Source organism: Oryzias latipes, chromosome 7, assembly GCF_053564925.1.
Source record: "Oryzias latipes strain Hd-rR chromosome 7, Olatipes_Hd-rR_3.1".
In the NCBI taxonomy this organism is placed as follows: Eukaryota; Metazoa; Chordata; class Actinopteri; order Beloniformes; family Adrianichthyidae; genus Oryzias; species Oryzias latipes.
The window spans coordinates 35,537,229-35,558,427 of record NC_136243.1 but is presented as its reverse complement, the minus strand read 5'-3'; the positions used below and the strand labels follow the sequence as shown (position 1 = coordinate 35,558,427).

At 44.5% G+C, this 21,199-nt stretch overlaps 1 protein-coding gene across 3 annotated transcripts in view; it reads right to left on the bottom strand.

Annotated features, from left to right (window-relative positions):
- tafa5l (TAFA chemokine like family member 5, like) overlaps positions 1–21,199 on the bottom strand; it is a 73,012-nt gene that overhangs the window by 46,819 nt on the left and 4,994 nt on the right. Inside the window, exon 1 of one of the 3 annotated variants that reach the window (XM_078949691.1) lies at positions 9,045–9,913. The exons of 1 other annotated variant lie outside the window; for it this stretch is intronic. In XM_078949691.1, the coding sequence (XP_078805817.1) occupies positions 9,045–9,141 (97 nt within the window). In that variant the 5' untranslated portion in view covers positions 9,142–9,913. Of the gene's footprint in view, positions 1–9,044; positions 9,914–21,199 lie in introns of those variants that run through there. One more of the 3 variants, XM_004070228.5, reaches the window with a different exon arrangement.

The window sequence follows — 21,199 nt, the reverse complement described above, 5'->3', positions numbered from 1 at the left end:
TTATCAGAACTGGTTGTTAAGCAATTGTTGGTTAGCCTTAATGCATCAAAACAAACATTTCACAATCAAATGCTAAATTATTGTTCTGTTTTATGTTTTACTTTCAGGCGTTTCAAACAGACGTTTGCCATCAGCACCGACCTGCATGCCTGAACACTTCAGTTCATTATCTTTATATAATAATGTTTATGATCATAAAACCACAACGAGACTCAAGGCACATCCAACTGCAGAAAAACACCCAGAGTTTTACATCTACCCCCCCCAGCATCCTTCTACTGCCACCGCTCAGCCCCCCCCTCCAGCCGACTCCTTCGCCTAAGCGAACCCTGGCCAAGGTGCTGGTGGGAGCTGAAGGACAGAGATGCCAGCAGAAATCAGGATATCTCTGCTGGTTTCAGCAGCGAGCAGATGAACGGGCTCCATGCAAGCGGCCTGGAGCAAGAGAGGAGTGAGACGGCAGAGGAGTTCAAACGTTGTGTTGTTTCATGCAGTGTGCGCCGCATTGTGGAGCGCCCTCAGCCCAGACTCCATCACATGAACAGATTGAATTCATGTGACACGGGTCCCTGTCACTCCGCCCGTGAAGACACTCCGCCTTGTCTCTGTTTCACATGATGGAACACACACGTCGCCACGGCAGCAAGGAGCCAGGATGGGCGCTTTGGATCAAGTCAAAGTCGACATATAGAGGACAACATGAAGCTGAAGGGGGGCAGACGCCGAGCACAGACGCACAACCTGATGACCTCATCCTGGAGTCAGCAGCAGCAGCAGCTCTCAGTTTCTCCGCTTCGATCACAAGTAATGGATCACCAAAGTGCAAATATTTTCATATCTCTGCATGCTCAGGTTGCCAGGAGCCCCCGCTCGCTCTCACAATGTTCCGCCGAGTTAACCTGCGTCGCCGCAGGTCAGAGAGCTGCTGGGAAAAGCGTCAGATGCAAAATGTTAACATACCTCCCAAAAAGACAGGAATATTTCAGGAGGAAGATCAGCAGTTTGCTGCTCAGACTGATCTGAATGCTAGACTCTGTTTTGTCTCCATGTGTGTTCACATCTTTAATAAACAAAGACGTGAGCGGCCGCTGCAAACCTCCATCACTTTAAAGGCTCCGCCTCTGCTCACCGAATTTACCATAAAATTATGTGACAAGACGCTCTGAATGAACTTTGACATGAATCCCATTTCCATACAGAAACGGCTCTCTCCTTTGGATTGGAGACGCCTGCAGGCTGTGAAAGATGAAAGTCAGAGTTCACAATGAGGTAAACAGAATCTTCTTACATGTTTATTAATAAAAAAAAACTCATCAACACGCTGCAACAAAAGAACCCAACATTCAAAGAGTGACTCAAGCATCCTTTGACTGATTCAGACCTTTTTCCTAATCAGACTCTGATCACCAAACCAACATTACATTCCAAGTCAGAGTGATTCTCTTCTCTCTAAACTGTTACTTAAATCTTACTCAATTGTGCGAGATTTTTGCAAGATGCATACGCAAATTTGTGTCATTCCACAACCGTTCCACGCATGTATAACAGACTTTTCACGCATGTGACACCGATGTCTAACTTTTATGTCACGAATGCGCTGCACGCATCATGTTCAGATTTCGTAATTGAAGCACAAATTGCTAATAAATTGCATACAAACAGAGCTATAATCACAAACGGTTCATGTACTATTGCCGTCTTGTGTGACGGGGACGTAAATCAGCCGATTTTTCACCAGTCTATACCGGGCGGGTTTTCCCCCTCCACTTGTCGAGCCGGGGGTCGGGTCTCTCGTGGGGCAGCGTCCGGGCCCATGCTGGGCCCTTCTCGCGGATCTCCCCAGCTGGAGCCCCCCAGCAGGCTGCCTCGGCTGGCACCCAGCAGCTGATTTAGAACTGGAGCTGACCATGGTGCTGAAGCAATGTGATTTCTGCTCAGAGCTCTCTGATTGTCTGAGTGCAGAAATTCAATGAAGCGAGGCTTTACGTGTTCTTTCCGTGGTTTGTTTGTACTTCTTCTATGGTTTTCTGTGAAAATTTCACCTAAAGACCACAACTTTTCTCACTTTTTCCATGTGTTTTTCACATATGACCAGTTTTCATCAATGAAATATGCGCTAAACGTACGTAGTGGCTGTGTGACACGGCCCAGAGCGGTGAGGGGGAGTAACTCAAATCACTGCGAGTAACATAAAAAGGATGCCCCTTCACCCCTAAAACAGAATGTAGAAGAAAACCATTTTTCCTGCCTGTGACGTCTCAAAGCACAAAAATCATTCAGATTTTAAGCTCCAGAGAAGAATCTCAGGAAGTCGGTATAAAGGTGATCAGGCAGATTCAAGTAGATTCAGCAAAGTGTTTGTTCAACAGGAGTCAGCTGGTCTGAAACGCAGCAGAGGACCACCAAGGAGCTGCCTGAGGGGTAATTACTGCCTTCAGGGTTAGCATCCATGCTGGAGACCTCAGAATCAGGCTCAACTTTATTTAATCCCAAAGATTTTAATCCTCTTTAAACACTAAATCAGAGCACATCCCAAACTGACTCTGCCTTTCATAAACGTCACCAAACTGTTGGTGTGTATAGCTCTATCTAGAAAACAATACTGAAGGATCTAAAAAAAAGGTTATTAAACATTGAGGGCACTAACTATGCAGGACAAAGTCTTTTTTCTGCTTCATTTTCTCATCTTCTCTTCTGTGTGTAAAAACGTTTGTCGTTTTTTTGGTCACATCTTCCTTGAATGTGTTTTCTTTGTCGTGTTTTCTTGTCATGCTTTCGTCCTGGTCCTTTGAGATTTGTTTCTGTAAGGACTTTTTGTAGTTTTCCTATTATTCTGCCTTCAGCAGGATTTCCAGCTGCCTTTGATCTTCTCCAGGTGAGTCCTCTACCTGAACCAAACCTGCGTCTGAGCCTCAGAAAATAAACTCCTCCGACTGGAAGAGTCTGATGAACTAGATGGTTTCAGTCTGCCTCAAAGCCTCGTGTTCCATATATTTTCACACACAGATGTTGGTCTTTTGGGCAAAATGAACACTTTTCCTAAAAAAGATGCATTGAAACTGCACACATTTACCAGCGGTTTGATGGGAAAATGCTGCAAAGCTGCTGCCGGCTTCACTTTCAGGCGGACTGGGGGTGATGGTTTTGACTGTTTCGCTTTCATTAAACTGTGGCTTCAGCAGAAAAAGGAACAGGGAGGGGTCGCAACAACACCGCCTGCCGTTTGGATCCTCCACTCCACACGTGGACTAGATGTGGAGGCTTGGTGGACTGATTCTGTGTCACCATGACAACAGAGAGGGTTGAGGGTTACCATCAAACATCTGCAATGTTGTGGTTTTGGACTGGATTCATGTTTCTTCCATTTGGCTTGATGATGACATTTTTCTTCCAAGGAATAAACAGACTTTTGTTTTTGAAAAATGGGTTTTGAAATAGTTAGACTGACGTTTACTGAGTTTTTGAGTGGAATCAGGACTTTTCTGCTTGGGCTTTTCTTTTATAAAAAACAACCTTAACCCGGGAAAACCCACAAGGTCAGATGTAGCTGCTGTTTTTTTTATTTTATTTTTATTTTATTGTTACTTTTTTACTTTTGGCTGCTGATCCCAAAAAGAACAAATAAAAAGTCGAGTAAACTTTAAAAGCCCAGAAGAAAATTGTTCTTGGCTTCTCCCGTGTTAAACTATCACCTGCGACACAAAACAGTTTTAAATCTGTCATAAACTACTCAAAAACACTCAAAGGAAATTTGAACAATTTTCCAAATCAAAAGGAGTCTTTTCATGCTTTGGTTGGGATTCGGCTCTGGCTGCGGCGGCGCGACATAACCTTTCCCTCACGTCCGTTCAAATCTCTCCGCCCCGTCTGTTAATTGCAGCACAGGACGGCATCAAACAGCAATCTTATCCTGTGAGCATATGCCAGCCCAGGCAGCCATGTGCACCTCATTACCTTAACGCCGTGTGACGTTTGAGGCGCAGTAGGTAGTGTGTAGCAGGACACCAGGTGAGCCGGGCAGATGCTGGCCTGACCTCCTGCTCCTCTTTTTCTGACATCACTGTGAGCTTCTGCAGCTGAACAAGCGGAGCAGCAGAGAATCATTTACTGTCATTTGTCTGGTTTGGAGGGAACAACCCCCACAATCCACCAGGTGTTCAAAAAAAAACTATTTTTATTCTTTGGAAACATCTGCTGATGCCAGAGGATGGGTAAAGGCACCTGACTTAGCAACATTATATAATATCTGTAATATAATAATAGCAGAGAAAACCTCAACAAACGTTGATGTCTGGTTGTTGGTTTTCGTCTAAACTTTGATTCTTGTCTCCAGTTGGAAGTTTGCTTCATGAAATTTAGCTTTCAAAATCAACTTGGTGTTTTTCACCATGTCACTTCAAGTTTTTTTTTACTATTTTTCTTATTCTAACGCTTCTTTTGATGACAACATGCGGACGCCAGAATGCATCGGAACAGCAGGACGGTCCTCTGGGTTCCAACCTGACCCTCTCCTCTGCGCTGCTCTGAGGATCCCTGAGAAGGTGTTGGAGTCTCTGCTGAACTGGAGTCAGTTATCACCCCCTTTAAAGCTTCGTCAAACACCATTTTAATGCCATCAGGAGCTGCATGGAAGGAGACCAGTGCAGGAAAACGAAGAGATGTACTCCACAGCTGCTGTCAGGTGAGTCCGCTGCTCCTATCCCAGTGAAAGGTTTTAGAGGAGCAGTTGACTCTCCAGGCAGACGAGTCTCAGCAGCTTCAGATCTTTTTCTCAGTGAAATAACAGAATCAGCTCCATGGTTGCTGTTCTCTTCTTTTTGCAGTGTGTCTGTTGCGTTTGTGTGACTTTGCCGGCGGCGGCTTGAACAGGAGTAACACTGCAAACAGGCCTGTCCTACAAAACACGATGAAGGAGGTTCGCCGCGGTGACACTTCTGATGCAGTAGCTCAGCAGAGTTGCAGGGATGTTGCAATAATGCAAAGCGGCGAGATGTGAATTCAGACATGAGGCACGAAATCTGCTTCAAAAAAGGCTTTCATGGCTGCAGCACAGGGAGCCATGTTCAGCCAAAGTGACTCCCTTCAGATTTCAGCCAGAAAGCCCTTCAGGACGGCTTCTGTCTTTAATGCAAACCCTTCAGAAAGTGAACATCAGCAGATTATAAAGCCCCGTAAAGTGCAGGGATGTGTGATAGCTGCGACTGCAGATGAAAGTTGACCTGCAGCGTTCTCTGGAATGAACGACAGCAGCACCGGGTCCGGACACCGTCAGAACCGTTCTGACCATGAGGAAGCAGATCCAAGCCCAGAGACTGCACAGCAAAAGATGCAGAGATTCACTGACGGCTGGAAATAATTTATAGTCAGGGAGCCATGAAATATGAACTTTGTCTGCTGCCAAATTGATTTAGTTGAAGCATTTCTTTTAATTTTCCTCCATAAAGACGCTCACTTTTTAAAGCCCCCCCGCCTGCAGACGCTGGCCTCCATGATTTGCTTATGATTTACAGCCAAGGTCATAATCAGAAGGTCTCCCTCTGCATGCCTAATGGGGTGTGGACGTGAATGGAGGGTTTTCGCTTGTCATGCATGTAGTGAAGTATTTGTAAAGGAAATGGAAGTTACACCCCATTATGACGTACGGGGGATGCTGTCGTACGGCGTCCTTACGCCACACTCTAGCCGTTAGTAGAGTAACCACATGCTGCGTGCACGCGGTGTGCATGTGGTCCGTAGGCACCTGTAGGACGTCCACCACACTCTGATCGTCTCATTTCTAACAGTCAGGCTGCAGCGAGGAGCGTGCACGTGTCACGTGAACAGCGCTGACTTGTGCAGTCAACATGATTTAGGTGAATTGATAAAATGAGAAATCCGTACGACACGCCTGTATCTCGCCTACTTCCCCGTGCGTGTTGTAGAAGTGTTCTCTACGAACTGTCGCCCACAGCATGACCTTAGAAAAAACATTTTCTCTCTACGGGTTCACTTAGCGGTCTACCTCCCGATGGTTCTTGTCCCGTACAGGTTTGACCATCTTTTTTACCCGCAGACGGCCCGTATCCACCTGTAAGCACAGCTGGGACTAAGGCTTTGCTTGTGAGACATTTGGCGTGCCGTGGATCGGCCATCCGTTCCCAGGATTCAATAGCTGCTTTAGAGTGGCTTCTCAGACATTCCTGATGAACGACGACAGTCTTTTTGGATCTGACTGTAAGTCTGTAGTTTTCAAAGGCCGATGAGAAGCAGTCTGGTTCACGCTGCATCATCAGCTCTAGCATTAAGGACACAGTCATCAGCAAAGAAGTCTATGATGAATGTTAAAGAGAGGGAAAACAGAGGTCATTTAAAAAAGTTTGTAAACTTTTCAGCGAGTCAGATGTTTCCTCTGAAATATTTTAAGAAGATAAATGAATTAAACAGGTCTAGACAGAAATGGTGGGACTTCAATACTTGTCATGAACAAACGTCTCCAGCTGTCTCAGGTTTGACACGTGTCTCCTCCAGACGTAGAGTTTCATCTCCGTCCACAGATGCTCAGCCGCTTGGAGATTCATGGAAGAACACTCCAGAACAGTGGGATGTTTCCAGTCACTCTTGGTGGTTTTAGCTGCTTTCGATCTGGTCTCATTAAAGACGGAGACCCAGCTTTCTGACACCAGCCACCATGTGGCTCCAGAAAAATCAATCACCTTTAGATTCTTTCAACCTGAACATTTGATGCTAGCAGCCCAGACTATAATCCAGCCTCTGCCATGCTTCACAGCAGGAACAGTCTTGTTTTCTTGACATTTTCTGCTTCTCTAAACAAAGAGCTGATGTTTCCACAAAGCTCTGGTTTTTTCTAAACTCTCCAAATGACATTCTCTCAGAATCTTTGTGTCTTATTTGCTTCTATTGTGGTTCATTTTTTTATAATTTTCTTTCAACAGTGTTTTTGTGTCCCTGAAAGCCCCTTTGGCTGAAGCAGCTCCTGATGCTGGGTCTGACTGATGTATGTTGAACTAGGACTTGACCTTTGACATCTCAGAGGTCGTTCTGGGCTCCTCTGTTATCTGATGGTGATTCCGTCTCTTCAGTCTGGCAGACGTGTTCATGGAGGTTCAGTCCTGTGGACTTTCACCGTCTGTGCAGCTGCAGACACAAGAAATCCAGATCCTGGGAGATGTTCTTCTACTTGTGCTGGACTTTTTCATTGGTTTTTCTATTAAAATGATGATGAATATCGTTATTTGAAATCCATTTAAAGGGTTTGAAGTTCAGCTGTGCTTCAGGAAGGTTCTTCGTCTGCGTTCCTCAACAGTGAACAAGAGCTTTTCTTCCTCATTTTCTAAGCTCCCATCATGTTTTCATTCAGTTTCAATCCTCCAATAATCTTCTCTCTAAACCAACCAGCTCGTTTTCCTCTGGTGTTTAACATATCACTGGGACTCTGTCACCATGCCTTTCACACAGTCTTCTGTCAAACCTCCCACTCTCCATCCTTCACTTAGCTGGATTTTTCATGGGAAATCCATCTTTTTACGTCAGCAACGTTTCTGATTTTACTACTAAAATGGTCTTTTTTTAATTGATATCTCTACTTCAGCCTCTTAGTTGATGGAACACCTGATCCAGGTAACCAGGGCTCTTGCTTTTGGTCACCTCAGAGCCACAAACACCTTACAAGCCCAGAACACCCCCCCCCCCCCCCCCAGGTTTTTTTGTTGAATAAAATGTCAGATTTGCTGGAAGCGGACGAGACGCCGTCACTCGTCACTGCTGTGAAGCACGGCCCTCTCCTAAGGGAGGGGGGCTTCAGATGGAGGAAGAACGGCGTCCTCCTGCAGGAAGGGAAGGGCTGCTTTCGGTTCCATAATTCCCTCAACTTTAAGCCGGATTCCACACAAACTGATGGAATGACAACAAAGGCCGGCTTTTACAACTGCTTTACTGGTCAGAGCAGTCTGTTTCAAAGGAGGACTTAAGCGGGATTTGAAGATTTGCCCGTGCAGACGACAGGATTCTTGAAAGCTATAAAGCCTGGAGAACATCACAGAGAGACTCAACCTTTACATCAAACCAGCAGAATCCAAACACTGAAGAACAGAAGTTCACTAGACATGGATTGAATGATTTGCACACTAAGGTGCTGATGAAAACGTTTAGGGGGGAAAATGAGAGGAAACAATGAACCACTGCAGTTGCATCATCTCCTCAGACAACCGGCTCTTCTTGGCGGCAGAACACACTTCATCACTCCGGCTGTTCATTTCTGCCATCAGTGGTAACTTTTGTTCCCGGCAGACTGCCAAAGACTGTGATGTAGGCACTATCCCTCCTCCACAATGGTAATTGCGCTGCTGGCCATCACTTGATTAAAGATCTAATCCGGAAACTTGATGTACAACATCCTCCAACAGGTTTCCGAGTTTTGAGTCTGTCCTCAAAGTCTCTGATGGAGCTGGATCCCAAATATTTCCCCAGGATTGGAATGCTTTATCGGTTTGGTCTGTGTTAGAATGAGGTGTAATTTCACGAATGGATGAATTATTCAGCAGAGAAACGTGGTTCAACTCTAACCAGAGTGAAGTGAAAAGCTCTTGAGGCAGAAATCTGACCCATCTGTGTGTACACAAGAAACTACAACCATCAAACGGATGATGGAGGAACCACATCCTTATCACCACGGTAACATGCACACCTTCAGATGAGGGTTGAAACTACCACTTTTCCAGCACAGAAACAGTTTGGAGTCAGACTCCTGGGTGCAGGGAAACACTGTCATGCACAATAAAAGTGTTTTTTTTCCTCTAAACACTTTACCTCTGAGATATCAAGTCAATTTGAGAGAAAGCCTCAGGGGCCAGCAGGGTCACTAAAATTAGACTTCTGCTGAGCCGGGATCCCTGCAAGACCCGCAAAAGCCATTTCAATGACTGTCGGGGGGGGGGGGGGGGGGGGGGTGTTAGTCAGGTCTGCTCCAAACTGTGCAGCTGCATACCAATCAGCCCCAGAGACTTTCTGCTGCTGCCAAAGCGAAGCATAGCAGAGAGCGCGCTTACCCTCTCTGAGCAGATGGGAGTAGATGAGCCAGAGGAGAAGCAGGCAGCAGAGTGACGCACCTCCACCTGCGGAGAGCGTCTTGGCTCCCGCCTGCATCCTTCCGCCCGCAGATTATCCAAACTTTCAACTCTCGCGCCCTTCAGATGTCCAGCAGCTGCTTAATCCAGCGCGTACTGGAAGAATCCATGTCGCTTTTCTAACTGGTCGGGGGCTGCAGTGTCCCTCTTCGCGCCTCACAGCCCCCTCGCGAGCTGCACATCCATCCGGGCGCAGCGCGAAATGTCGGGAGCTCCCGCCAAGTTTCCGCCGCTGCGCGCTCAGGAGCGGAATTTCAATGACGGAGGAGATCCGGGAGGAGCGGCGGTCAGAGGCTGCGGATGCCGGCGGGAAATTCAGCCGCGGTCACTTCCGCTGCCGCTCCTCTGCGCTGCGCTCCGAGGAACTTCTTCTGAGCCACGCAGAGCCGAGCGAGTGGACCGGGAGCGCGTGACCGGCATGCCAAACAGCGCGGGAACTTGTCGGGCAGCCGGACACTCCAGAAAATCCGCCGCTGCTTCTGCGCCTGCAAATGCGTCACAGATGTGGCCACGGACGCACGCGCCGCGGAAGAATGTCACGCGCTCCTCCAGGATGACACGCACGGGGAAGTTGGAGGCGCGCGTCGCTTGTTTGATCCCGCAGAAAACTCAGAAAACCCGCAGCCTCCGTGGGCCGGAGTCCAGCTGAAGTCAGAGCTGTGGGTTCATCCACGCTTCCTCTGTCACGAGCTGCTCCATCTGCATGCAGGAGAGGAGAGAGGAGGAGGGGGAGGAGGAGGAGAGAACGCCTGCTTTCCCGCTCAGACATGCTGTTTTCATTCTTCCCCTAACATGAAAACCCAAACCGCAGAGCACCCCCCCCCCCCTCCAGCTGCCACCTCCCTCACAGGTGAGCATCTAAGGTGTCCACCTGTGGAGCAGAGAGGAGGAGCAGCCTCACATCCTTCTGAAGGACAATAATTTAGATCTTACGGGGGGGGGGGGGGGGTCACCTCTCAGACACATGGGGGGGGGGGGGGGTGCAAGGCCATCCTAATAGAACCATTAGGCTCCACTTAAAGACCATCAACCCCCCCCATCCCACACACCCCATGCAGAGACATTAAAGGGAACACATGACATGGGAATAGACCCCCCCCCCCCCCCCCCCCCCCCCCCCCAGCAGGTGGAGGCCTCCCCGCTGAGCTTTCACTGAACGTCTGTCATGGTCTGAGCTCAGGCCCAGAGCTGTCACACCAGCCTGGATCCGATGAAGAGTTAGGAGTCTTCCTCCCTGCAAAGGCTGCAGAGGAACAATGCAGCTGCAGGGCTGAAAGGTGGAGAAGGGTGGAGGAGCTGCAGGGGGGGGCTCTGCTGTGTCTGCAGCCGATGAAGGCTGGGAGCACGTTTTCTGACTGATGTCCCCGCTGGGGCTGCTGGGTAATTAATCACAATCCATCAGTGCCTGGCAGCGCTGGTAATTCAGGCATCAAACATGTAACGAAGTCATTCATCTGATTCTTTTGTGCACGAATCATTGACTGTATCTGAGAACTGGACTGAGGAAGTACTCGCTGGGCAGGGGCGGACTTAGCAGTTTGGGGGCCCCAGGTGAACAATAACATGGGGCCCTCTGCAGCAGTTGAATTAATTATTCACACTATGGTGTAAAACGTGAATAACTTCCTTACTGGTTTATTTTCAAGCATCAATGTCCAGAATCCAAATGTTTAAATAAGAATTGAAAAACCAAAATCACATTTAAATGTTAAAGAAATGTAGTTTACATGACTTTTACTTGGAAAAACATTACATTTAATAAATGCACTAATTCATTTATCCCACACTTATAGAAGAAACAAATGACGGTTTGTCAGGTTTAAAAAAGAGAACAAAGGAAACAGATTTTTAAATTCTGATCTTGTTTTTCCCATTTTCTTTGTTTTCCCGCTTCCCAAAACAATGGCAGCGGAATTGACCTCATGAGGTTGAAGGTGGAAATAAGCCATTATTTATTGTGGGGGGGGGGGGGGGGGGGGGTCCACATTGGCTTCAGTTCTCTGGTACAGATGAAGGCACAGAATCAGGTTTCTATCTGGTTTAGGTTCTTCGTTCTCTGGTCGTTTGGTTTCTCATTGTTTTAGCGCCGTAGACGATCATTGGTTCTCCTGACCGCCGTCTCACACGTCCTTGTCTGATCTTACGCCTAACTTCAAACTCATCTCTGTTTTGGTTTTTACCTATTTTATCTTCTTCATCAATACTTGTACTAAAATACAAACATTTCATTGCTGCTTCTGAGTCTTTTTTCATTTTCTGTTTTTTTATTGTTGTGATAATTTGTTGTGAGTTCTGGTTGAACTGGTCATCAAATGTTTCTCTGAAGGTCAGGAAGAGATTTGTTCCTAATTTTCTGTTTTCTTTTCTCAGCAGAATATGATTAATAATCTCATCACACCTGGTCAGTGGTAGAGCTGCCGCCCTGACAATGGTAGGTCAGGGGTTCAAATCCACAGTCGAGTCATCCCAAAGCCTCCCTGCTTGACATTGAGCCTGAAGGGGCTGGGGGGGGGGGGGGGGGGGGGGGGGGGGTTAACCAGATGTGGCCACCAACAGCAGCAGTCTTTAAAATTTAAAGCTGTATTTTTTTTTACAAGTTTGAAAGTCTGACTAGAGAAAGGTTTCATTGAACAGCCAGCCTTACAGGTGGACGTCTGCAGGTGAAAATAGTCAAGCCTGTCCAGGGCAACCGCTGTACTGGACGGACTACTACAGACAAATAGGTGAAATATTAACCCTTGTGCTATCCTATGGGGTCCAGATGACCCCCCCTTCCATTGACATGTTCTCCCTACCATGACAAAGGTGGATAAAGGTGGAAAGATTTCATGTAATCCATGGACACCAGTGAAGATCACAAATCATTGAAGAAAAAAGGTTCAGAGCACTGTCTAGTGGGTCTAGATGACCCAACTCCCAATGATAAAGTGCCTAGGATAGCACAAGGGATACACATCTACAGAAACTACAAAGAACTTCTCCCTGAGGATAAAAACACGTTTCAGTTTTGTTTCTGCTCTTTCGATGTGTCTTATGGGTAAAAACATCACTTATATAATCAGTTCCTTTTGTACCAGAAGTCACATGTATCCATCCAAACACATTCACTGCACTCCTTATACTTTATTACACTTTGTTCTTTCATTGGCCAACAAAGTGCCTATTTGACACACACACACAGGCAACTTTCCAAGGACGTATCGACATGCAGACCGAGAACCGAACAGCCAACGCTCCGATCAGCAGATAGCGGCTCTATCTACTGAGCCCCTAACACTGTATAACAAAGGTCAATGCAGCTCTTTTTAAGATGTGTGACTCTGTGGTTATCCTGAAGTTTGAGCTCCAGCAAAGATGCTGTTTTTAGTGTTTTTAACTTGTTCTTCTAGCATTTTTGATGATGATGGAAGACAAATAAAAAATCCTTGAATATTAAAACTGTGGCTGTTTTTTTTGTTTTGCGTTGTAAAAGGCTGTAAGCTAGAGGAAGAGAGGTGTAAACAAATGGTTGAAAGGATATCAGCGTAGGGATACTTTCACGCCAACAGTCCTGCCTACAACTCAGAGGTGAATTTCTGATGAACTCCTGCCGCTCTGCAGAAACTATGTAGAAACAAGACAGGATTTTAGATTTTGACTAAAAAAGTTTTAGATCTAATTAAAAGATCGTGGAGAACACTTTGAAAAGAGATTAAATGATGATCGGACTTGGACTTTAAACCGTGGGGAAGTTTCATCCATAAATGGACGGTTGCTGGAGCCACCGTTGGGTGAAGGCGGGGTTTACCCAGATGGTTAGCAGAGGTGAGAATTCCTCCCTGCTGGTTATCGGTTTGTTAAAGACATCCATCATGACTCCCTTTAGTTCCTCTGCAGATATTTCAGACCTTCTCCCACAGCTCAGATCCAAGTTAAACTTTTACTCTTTGTCTCTTATAGTTCACAAATTGAAGGCTGATCCGTTTGGTTGGTTTCACCCAAATCTAAAACGGTTTGAAAAAGGGTTGCATCAGGCTGACTCCATTTTTAATTTTAGTCCATTGCAATCATGTTTGATGAAGTGACAGAGTGGATTCTTACAGGACTGAAAACCACAAACTGCATCACAGAGGTTTCACAAAAAGCTCTTTTTGTGTACATTTCTCTCGGCTTTCTTCCGTTCTGCAGCAGCTGAAGTTTGGGAAAGTGTTGGAGAAATGTGACGAAGAATCATCCGTCAAATATTCTCAGAGTTGTCTCAGGTTTTTCAATCACATCTGCAAGCCGTCTCCAGCAGGTGTGCACGTCTCAGAAAGAGCTGGAAATGAGAAACGAAACTACGACGGACTGGAGGCTAAATGAGAACCTGAGGTTTCTGTGTGAATCACAGAAAATGTAGGAATTCTGAGTCTTGATGAGGAGATTTCTGGTTCTCTTTGGTAAGGCTAGAATATTCACCAGCTTAAAAACTGTTGAGATGTCCTTGTTTTTTGTTCAGTCGTTTAAAAAACAGTTTTGCTGTTCAAGAAAAGTACATTTAAAACTCACCTTTAGCAGTTAACCTGCAGCTAAATCTCTCTTAAGCCTTGTGCTATCCTATGGGGTCCAGATGACCCCCCCTTCCATTGAGGTGTTCTCCCTACCATGACAAAGGTGGATAAAGGTGGAAAGATTTCATGTAATCCATGGACACCAGTGAAGATCACAAATCATTGAAGAAGAAAGGTTCAGAGCACTGTCGAGTGGGTCTAGATGACCCAACTCCCAATGTTAAAGTGTCTAGGATAGAACAAGGGTTCATTCTATTGGAGAACTTTCAGTCTCGACCATGAAGAACTCATGAAACCAGATTCTTCATTCACTTTTTCTTCCTGCCATCTGTAAAAACATAGTTTCAAATGTTGATTTTTTTAAACTTCTATACGTCTTACATGTTTCTAATTCTCTTTAAGGAACAAACAAGACAACAGTCTTGTTTTGTTGAGCTGACGTTCAGACGGGACTTGATAGAAATCATCTCATCATTTTCTTCCTGAGCTGTGAGCTTCTATCCAACTGTTTAATGAGAACATAAAAATAGGACACTAATTACAATCAATGTCACGGTTAGCAGAGTTCCTGCAGAGACCAACGGCTTCCAGTCGATCAGACTTTGGGAAACTCTGGAGCCTTCTTGCCCCGAGGAACCAGATCCTGGAGAGTGACCTCCAGATGGTCACCGCAGCTCAGAAATCCCTCCATCCCCCCCACGGACGCCTGCTTGGTTCCTGCAAGCGTGTCTTTCCTTCATCTCCTCATGAACACCATGTAGGTCAGATGGGACACAGACTGGACCCTTTTTCTGCTCCACTGGACTGGGACTCGTGTTGACAAGCTGCTGCAGAAAAGCAACGTGGGTCGTTTTTTTCTTTTTTTTTGAAGGAGCAGAAGACCTTGAAGGAACAACGGCAACAGTTGGAGTGAAACAAACAGATCTCCCACACCGGCCCTTTTGGTGGAGGACAATGATCCACAGCTTCGGGGTTCTGCTCTGTGACGTCATGATGAGCATCTCTGCTGCCGCTGCTGCGTTTTTGTGTGAAACATAGGACATCATGAAAAACAAACATTTTAGAAGAAGAATAAAGCAATAGTCTGCCTGCATGTGATCACACTGACGGGTTTCTCCTCTTACAGCTTTTCTTCAAAGGAGCTGATGTTCTAACCTCTGTCTTTGAGTCAGCTGAAAAAGGAAAGGGGGCATCAGAAGAGCCCCCACCAGGTTGGTCTAGTTTGATTCTGGTTTTGATCATATCCAATCCTCTCAGCTGCTTCTGTTGGAGTCTCATCGTTCGGCTTTAGATCGTCCGTCGTGTCTCCGTTTTGCTGCATTCATTTATTTCTTTAGGTTTATTTATTGGATTATTCCGTTGCCAGAGTTTTCTTTGTGTCATTCTTTGAAAACTTCACGTCAAAATAAAAGCATTTATTTCCTCATGTGGAGCGAGTTTAGTGAGGAAGTCAATGTCTGCAGCACTAACAGGAACTATTGACCCTTTGACTCCATCTGAGTAGTAGAAGAGTGAGAACGGATCGATAGGGTGCGACTTCCAACACTTCCCTGCTTAGACTGTGATTTACTGAGCTGTTTGCATGTGGAGGAGTCTCTGAGGACACTTCCGTCTCCGTCTGTCCCCTCAAAGCTCTTCAGACGGATATATTTACCTGGAAACGTCAATATGGAAAGATACCTGCAGAAAATCTGTTATTCTCTTCAGAACAGAAGTGTTTGCACCAATGAACCAAATAAAAAGAAGGAAAACAGGAAGGAAGGCGTGGATACTTCCTCTTCTTCCTCTTCTTCTTCCAGGTTTGATAAAAAAAAAGCCTCCGCTGTTGTTGCTGCTTATTGCTCTGCAGGCGTCATGGCTTTGGAGTGTTTATTTTTGATTAGGAATGTTTAATGGCCTCTACACATTCAATTATCAGCAGCGCGCTCTGCCAGTCGATACTCATCCTCTCATTAATGGGCCAGAACTGATTACAAAGGACAGAGAGAAACGGCTGAGATGTTGCTCATTCAAAGTGCTAATTAAATCCTCCTAGGTGAAAACTTCTCCAACATTTTGCTGAGCACCACCCATGGAGAGGAGAAGACGCTGCTCCGCCTCTCTGCTGGATGATGTTGGATGAAGATCCGACTCAGTTCAGAACATTTCTGCCTGAAAAGATTCTGTTACTGTGGAAAACTGAAAACCACTGATGACTAAGCCTTAATTAGGACGCAATTTTGGAGCATGTGAAGGAATTTGTTTTATTATTATCATTGCTTAAATGTATTTGGTTAAATGTATGTTTAAATGTTAACTCAGATTGACCTTTTTACCTCTTCTGAAAACAGTTGTGTGTTTGTTCATCTGCTTCTCATCCCCCACCCAGGATGAGGGGTTTACGACACACTGTCCTGAGCTGATAAGGGATACTGTTTGAAGTTAGAATCCAACCAAAAGGGTCATTTGACGACACCCCCTAATGAACTTTTTGTCTTTGTCTTGAATTGTTACCTCCCACTTGTGTTCTTAATAAAAGCAGCACAGGGAGAGGCAGACCTTTGAGAAGAGAAACGTGGTGGACCTTTTCCAACACATTTGCTCCTCTCCCTCGTGCATGAGAAACTTGATTCTTGTTGTGGTTTGTTGTTTATAATTGTGTTTTTCTTTAATGTCTAGATGCATTTATCTGACATTCTTTGGTCCTTCGAGCCGGATGACAACATATCTGCGTCCTTGGGGGAGGACCATGCCGATTGAAGTCTGTGCACAGCCCGTGAGACTAGGTCTCCGGAGGAAAGTCCGTCGTAGTGAATTCTACGCCGGCCAATCGACTGGTCTGATCCCTGGGTCCGGATTGACATTATTCGTTAACCAGTCAAACCACAATGACAAGGCAAGTAAAGCGCTTTTTCAGGGGTTCAAGTCCCCAAAGTGGCCCAGAATTCTGAGGGACAGGTTCAAGTCCTGTTGCCTAAAACACGTGTGGGTTTGGAGTCCCGGAAAAGTCCAGAATTCTGAATAAAGGTGTAGGTTCGAGTCCTGCAGCCTAAAACGCGTAAGAGGGTTCAAGTCCCTAAAAGGCCTAGAATAACAACAAAAATAAAATAAAAAAGTTTTTTTTGTGGTGTGAATGTGAGTGCATGTGTAAATGGAGTGAACTTGTTCGAAACAGTGGGCAGCTGGAAACCTTGCGGTGTTAACACAAGGCTGCTTGCTGAAGTAGAACAAGATTTCATCTCATTAGGTTTTAGGTGAAAAGAACCCAGAGTCTAAAACGGGTTTTGCTCCTGGGAGGACCCTAAAAGTGTGACCGGATCAGACAATAGGTCTGACCTAGAAGCTTGTTGCACGGGGAGTGAAATTCGGTCCTGAGAGAAATTCTCTGTTGGTTCTGATCACACTCTGTGACTAACGTAAATAAAAAAAAAATTTAAAACATGGGGGAATTCAAATAAAAAAGTTGAATTAACATGCGATTAAAAATATATGGAAAGAGCTCATCCAGGTTCAACTACATTCTTGGTAAAATGGGATAAAACTACAATTTTAAGGGGAATGTACTGAATTAGTTAAAAGGTTACAAATTAAAAACAAAATTAAAAAAGAAACAAAAAAATGAATTAATTTGTGCAAAATTGTGCTTAAATGAAGCAATGAAAAATAAAGAATGGCATTCAGAAAAGTAAAACTAGAGATAAATCAGATGTGAGACTCAGACCCCTGCAACAGCAGGCTGCAGCAGGCTGCAGACCGAGCAGGAGCAGGATGAAAGGGGGGGAGAGCAGAAACCAGCTGATTTCTCACCTCCTCCCTACCAGGGGACAAATGCTCCTCTGTTGACGGGTTTTTACCCACCACTGACTGATTTAAATAAACCAGAAAAAGGAAAAATAATGTTAGGAGGAAAAGGGAAAAAAAAAAAACTTGAATGGAGAAAAAACTATGGGGGTTGGTTTGGAAGAAGCTGGAGAGTCATCTAAAGTTGCAGAGACATTTCCAATCATTGAAGTGCCCAATCCCAGAGCTGGAGAAGATGGCCAGAGGCCTACACTTCTTGTGTTTAGGACCTGGACATTAGAGGATGTTAGGAAGGCAGTGAGGGGAGTTATCTCTCACGGGCAAATGATGGAAGTTCAGAAAGTTTATCTTCTGAATGGCATTGAATGTCAGCAAGCATGTATGACTGCTATGAAAGCAGACTGGGCAAAAGTAAAGGGAAAAAGGAATCCTATGAATGATGACGATCCACCCAGACCTTTTCCGCATAACAGTCTAAGAGTTAATTCAAAGTCTTACACTTTTAGGACAAAGAATTAGAGAAGCGTTTCCAATGAGACCTGATTATGGAAAGATTGGTTAAAATAACCAAAAAGATGGAGAGTTAGTGTCTGATTTTAGAGTCAGATTTGAATAAGTTTTAAAGCTAATAGTGGACTCAGAGATGATGATAATGATGATGGTCCCTATAGACAGCAGCTGAAACAAGCTTTACTGCAAGCTATGAGACCAGAGATTGCAGACTAGATAAGGAAACTTTACGTTGATCTACCAACAGGAGCACTACAACAGTTTAGGAATTTTGCTGTTCATGCAGAAAAAGTGATGGTGAATAGAAAGAAATTTAGGAATCAAAGTGTAGTTACATTTTGGCAGGAGGAAAGTAGTGATGTGTTTTTTGGAAGGAATGTGAAGAGAGGAAGAGATCGTGGTCGTGGAAAAGGAAATTTTAAAGAAAATTTTAGAAGAAGGTCTAGAGGAAGTAGCAACAGAGGGTCAGAGCAAGTTGATGATGGATGTTGGATTTGTGGACAGAGAGATCATTGGGAGAGAGAGATTGTCCTGAAAGGAAGAAATCAGATTGATTAGATGGTAAAAGAAATGACAAGATAAAAGATGAATCAGAACTAGAAATTCAACCAATTTGTGATGAATTTTTAGATCTCACTGAAGGAGAAATAGTTTTTGTTGATGGGTCAGCAAAGAAAGATGAAACAGGCAGAAACAAAGTGGGTTTTGCTGTTGTAGCTCAAGATAAGGTTTTGAAGGCAGGACCCCTGCCTGGAAATTCCTCAGCACAATCAGCAGAGTTGACAGCTTTAACTGAAGCATGCAAACTGTTTAAAGATAAGCCAGTTACGATCTATACTGATAGCCAATATGCGTTTGCTACAGTGTATTTGTTTTGTCAACAGTGGAAGAACAGAGGGTTTAAAACGTCAACAGGAAAACCAGTAACACATGTAGACTTACTGAAAGAATTATTAACTGCTGTAATGTTACCATCTAAAGTGGCAATATGTAAATGTGAGGGACACACACGAAGAACAGATCATAATTCTAAAGGGAATGCCTTTGCAGATGCAACAGAAAAGCAAGCTGCGACAAAAGATGTAGAAATATGCACAAATGAGAATGTGACTGCAGATGCACCCGCTGATGTTTTAAAAGAAATGCAACACAGCGCACCACAACAAGAAAAAGATTTATGGTTGAAAAAGGAGCAAAGTTAGAACAAAGTCTTTATGTCAGCACAGAAGGAAAACCTATTTTACCAAAATCTATGTACAAATGGGCAGCAATTTTGAGTCATGGGCTTTGCCATGATTCAACAGGGGGGAGGATGAATTTATTAGAGAAATATTAAACAACTTATGGATTTATGCTCTATAAACTCTATAAAATTTTTTTTGTAAACAATGTGTAACATGTATGCGTCATAATCCCCAAGGCAATGTTAGACCTAAGAGAGGAAAATTTCCTGAACCAACTTTTCTTTTCCATACAATCCATATGGATTTTATTGAATTGAATAAAAGCAAAGGATTGAAATATTGTTTAGTAATTATTGATGCATTTTCCAAATGGGTTGAAATTTTTCCATGTGCAACACAAGATGCTATTACAGTAGCTAAAGGTATTTGTAAAAGAATAATCCCAACTTTTGGCATACCACAAGTGATAAGGAGTGATAATGGTACACATTTTGTAAATCAAGTGATAGACAAAATGGCTTAACATCTTTGTATTAATCTAAACAGACATTGTAGTTATCACCCACAGAGTGCAGGATTAGTTAAGAGAACTAATAGCACTATCAAATCAAAGTTAAAGAAATGCATGGAAGAGACAAACAGTGGCCTGACTGCAGGTCAACCTTTAACGCCTTTTGAAATGTTGTATGGACGTTCTTATAGGTTACCAGACCTTGATCCTACACAGCAACATTCTCCAGATGATGATGCAAATTTAGTGGATTATTTGAGAAAAATGTTTACCACTAAAGATGTGCAAAGGACAAATCAAGTGCCAGATTCCTTTTTATCTCCACAGGACACTTCACCAGTGCAGGTTGGTGACTGGGTGTTTGTGAAGGCCATAAAAAGGAAGTGTTGATCCAGCCCACGGTGGGAAGGGCCATTCCAAGTCCTGCTGACTACACCAACAGCTGTAAAGATTGCTGAAAGGACGTCTTGGATCCACCTGTCACACTGCAAGAAAAAGCATCTGGGTGAGGCTAATTCCAACTGCTAGGTGGGGAAGTCTGACTACAAAGGGAGGCAGCCGTATAGAAGCTGCTTGTCTCAACGTCAGCGAAGCCGAGAGATCCACCTAGTCTTAGGGAAGAAAGCACACCAGATTTCTTTTGCACTACACGGATCCTACACTGTTAGAGGACTTAAGGAGGTGATGTGCTAGTAACCTCTCCCTCCCGAAGATAGGTACATATCCACCATGGCGTGTCCAACTGGGCTAAGAGACAGTTTATTTTGTTTACTGTTCCTGCTACTCTCAGCAGGAGCAACCACATGGATTTGATTCTTTTGGAATCGTTATCCACCTACAAGAAGAATCACCAGCGAGGAAAGACTAAACATTTCTCGACGATGGCTGAGTATTGATGAACATGATGTTTTGAATAGTCCAAAAATGAACATAACTCACCTGTATATGACAAATTCTTGGTATAGGTATGTTATGTTACTGGCTAAAGAAAGGAATAGATCTGATTGCTATGTTGTTCTCTAATTGAAGCTTCATCCCTACATCCTAATTTACAGGCAAAGCAATTTTCTGAGTGGAAGAGCGACTGTGTTATTGAATATAGTACCAGAGGGTATATTAGTACTGGAGCCGTCACCACTTCAAATGGTACTCTTGTAAGACCGAGTTGCAAGAGTTTGTATCAGTTTAAAAAACGGAAATTGACAAAATCATTAGCTCCATATGCTAGTGTGGAACCAGGAACTGTGTTTCCACATTGCGTAACTAAAAATGGCACAGAGTTTTTAGGAACTTTGCCGACGAAGATGTGTCATGAACTTCTTGTTCCCTTCACAGTCCAGATAATCAATGACAGAGTTTCCCATGGTTATGCAGTTCTCTGCCCCAGAGGACGTTGTGTTGGATCTAATCCAGATTTAATTCCAGGTAACAATGGTACTTATGTGGTTGATCAAATGTTTTGGTTATGTGGGCAGGCCCTCTACCTCAGTCTGCCTAGAGACTGGAGTGGGATTTGTGCTTCTGTAAAGGTCACAGTTCACACTTTCATAGTTTCTGCAGTCC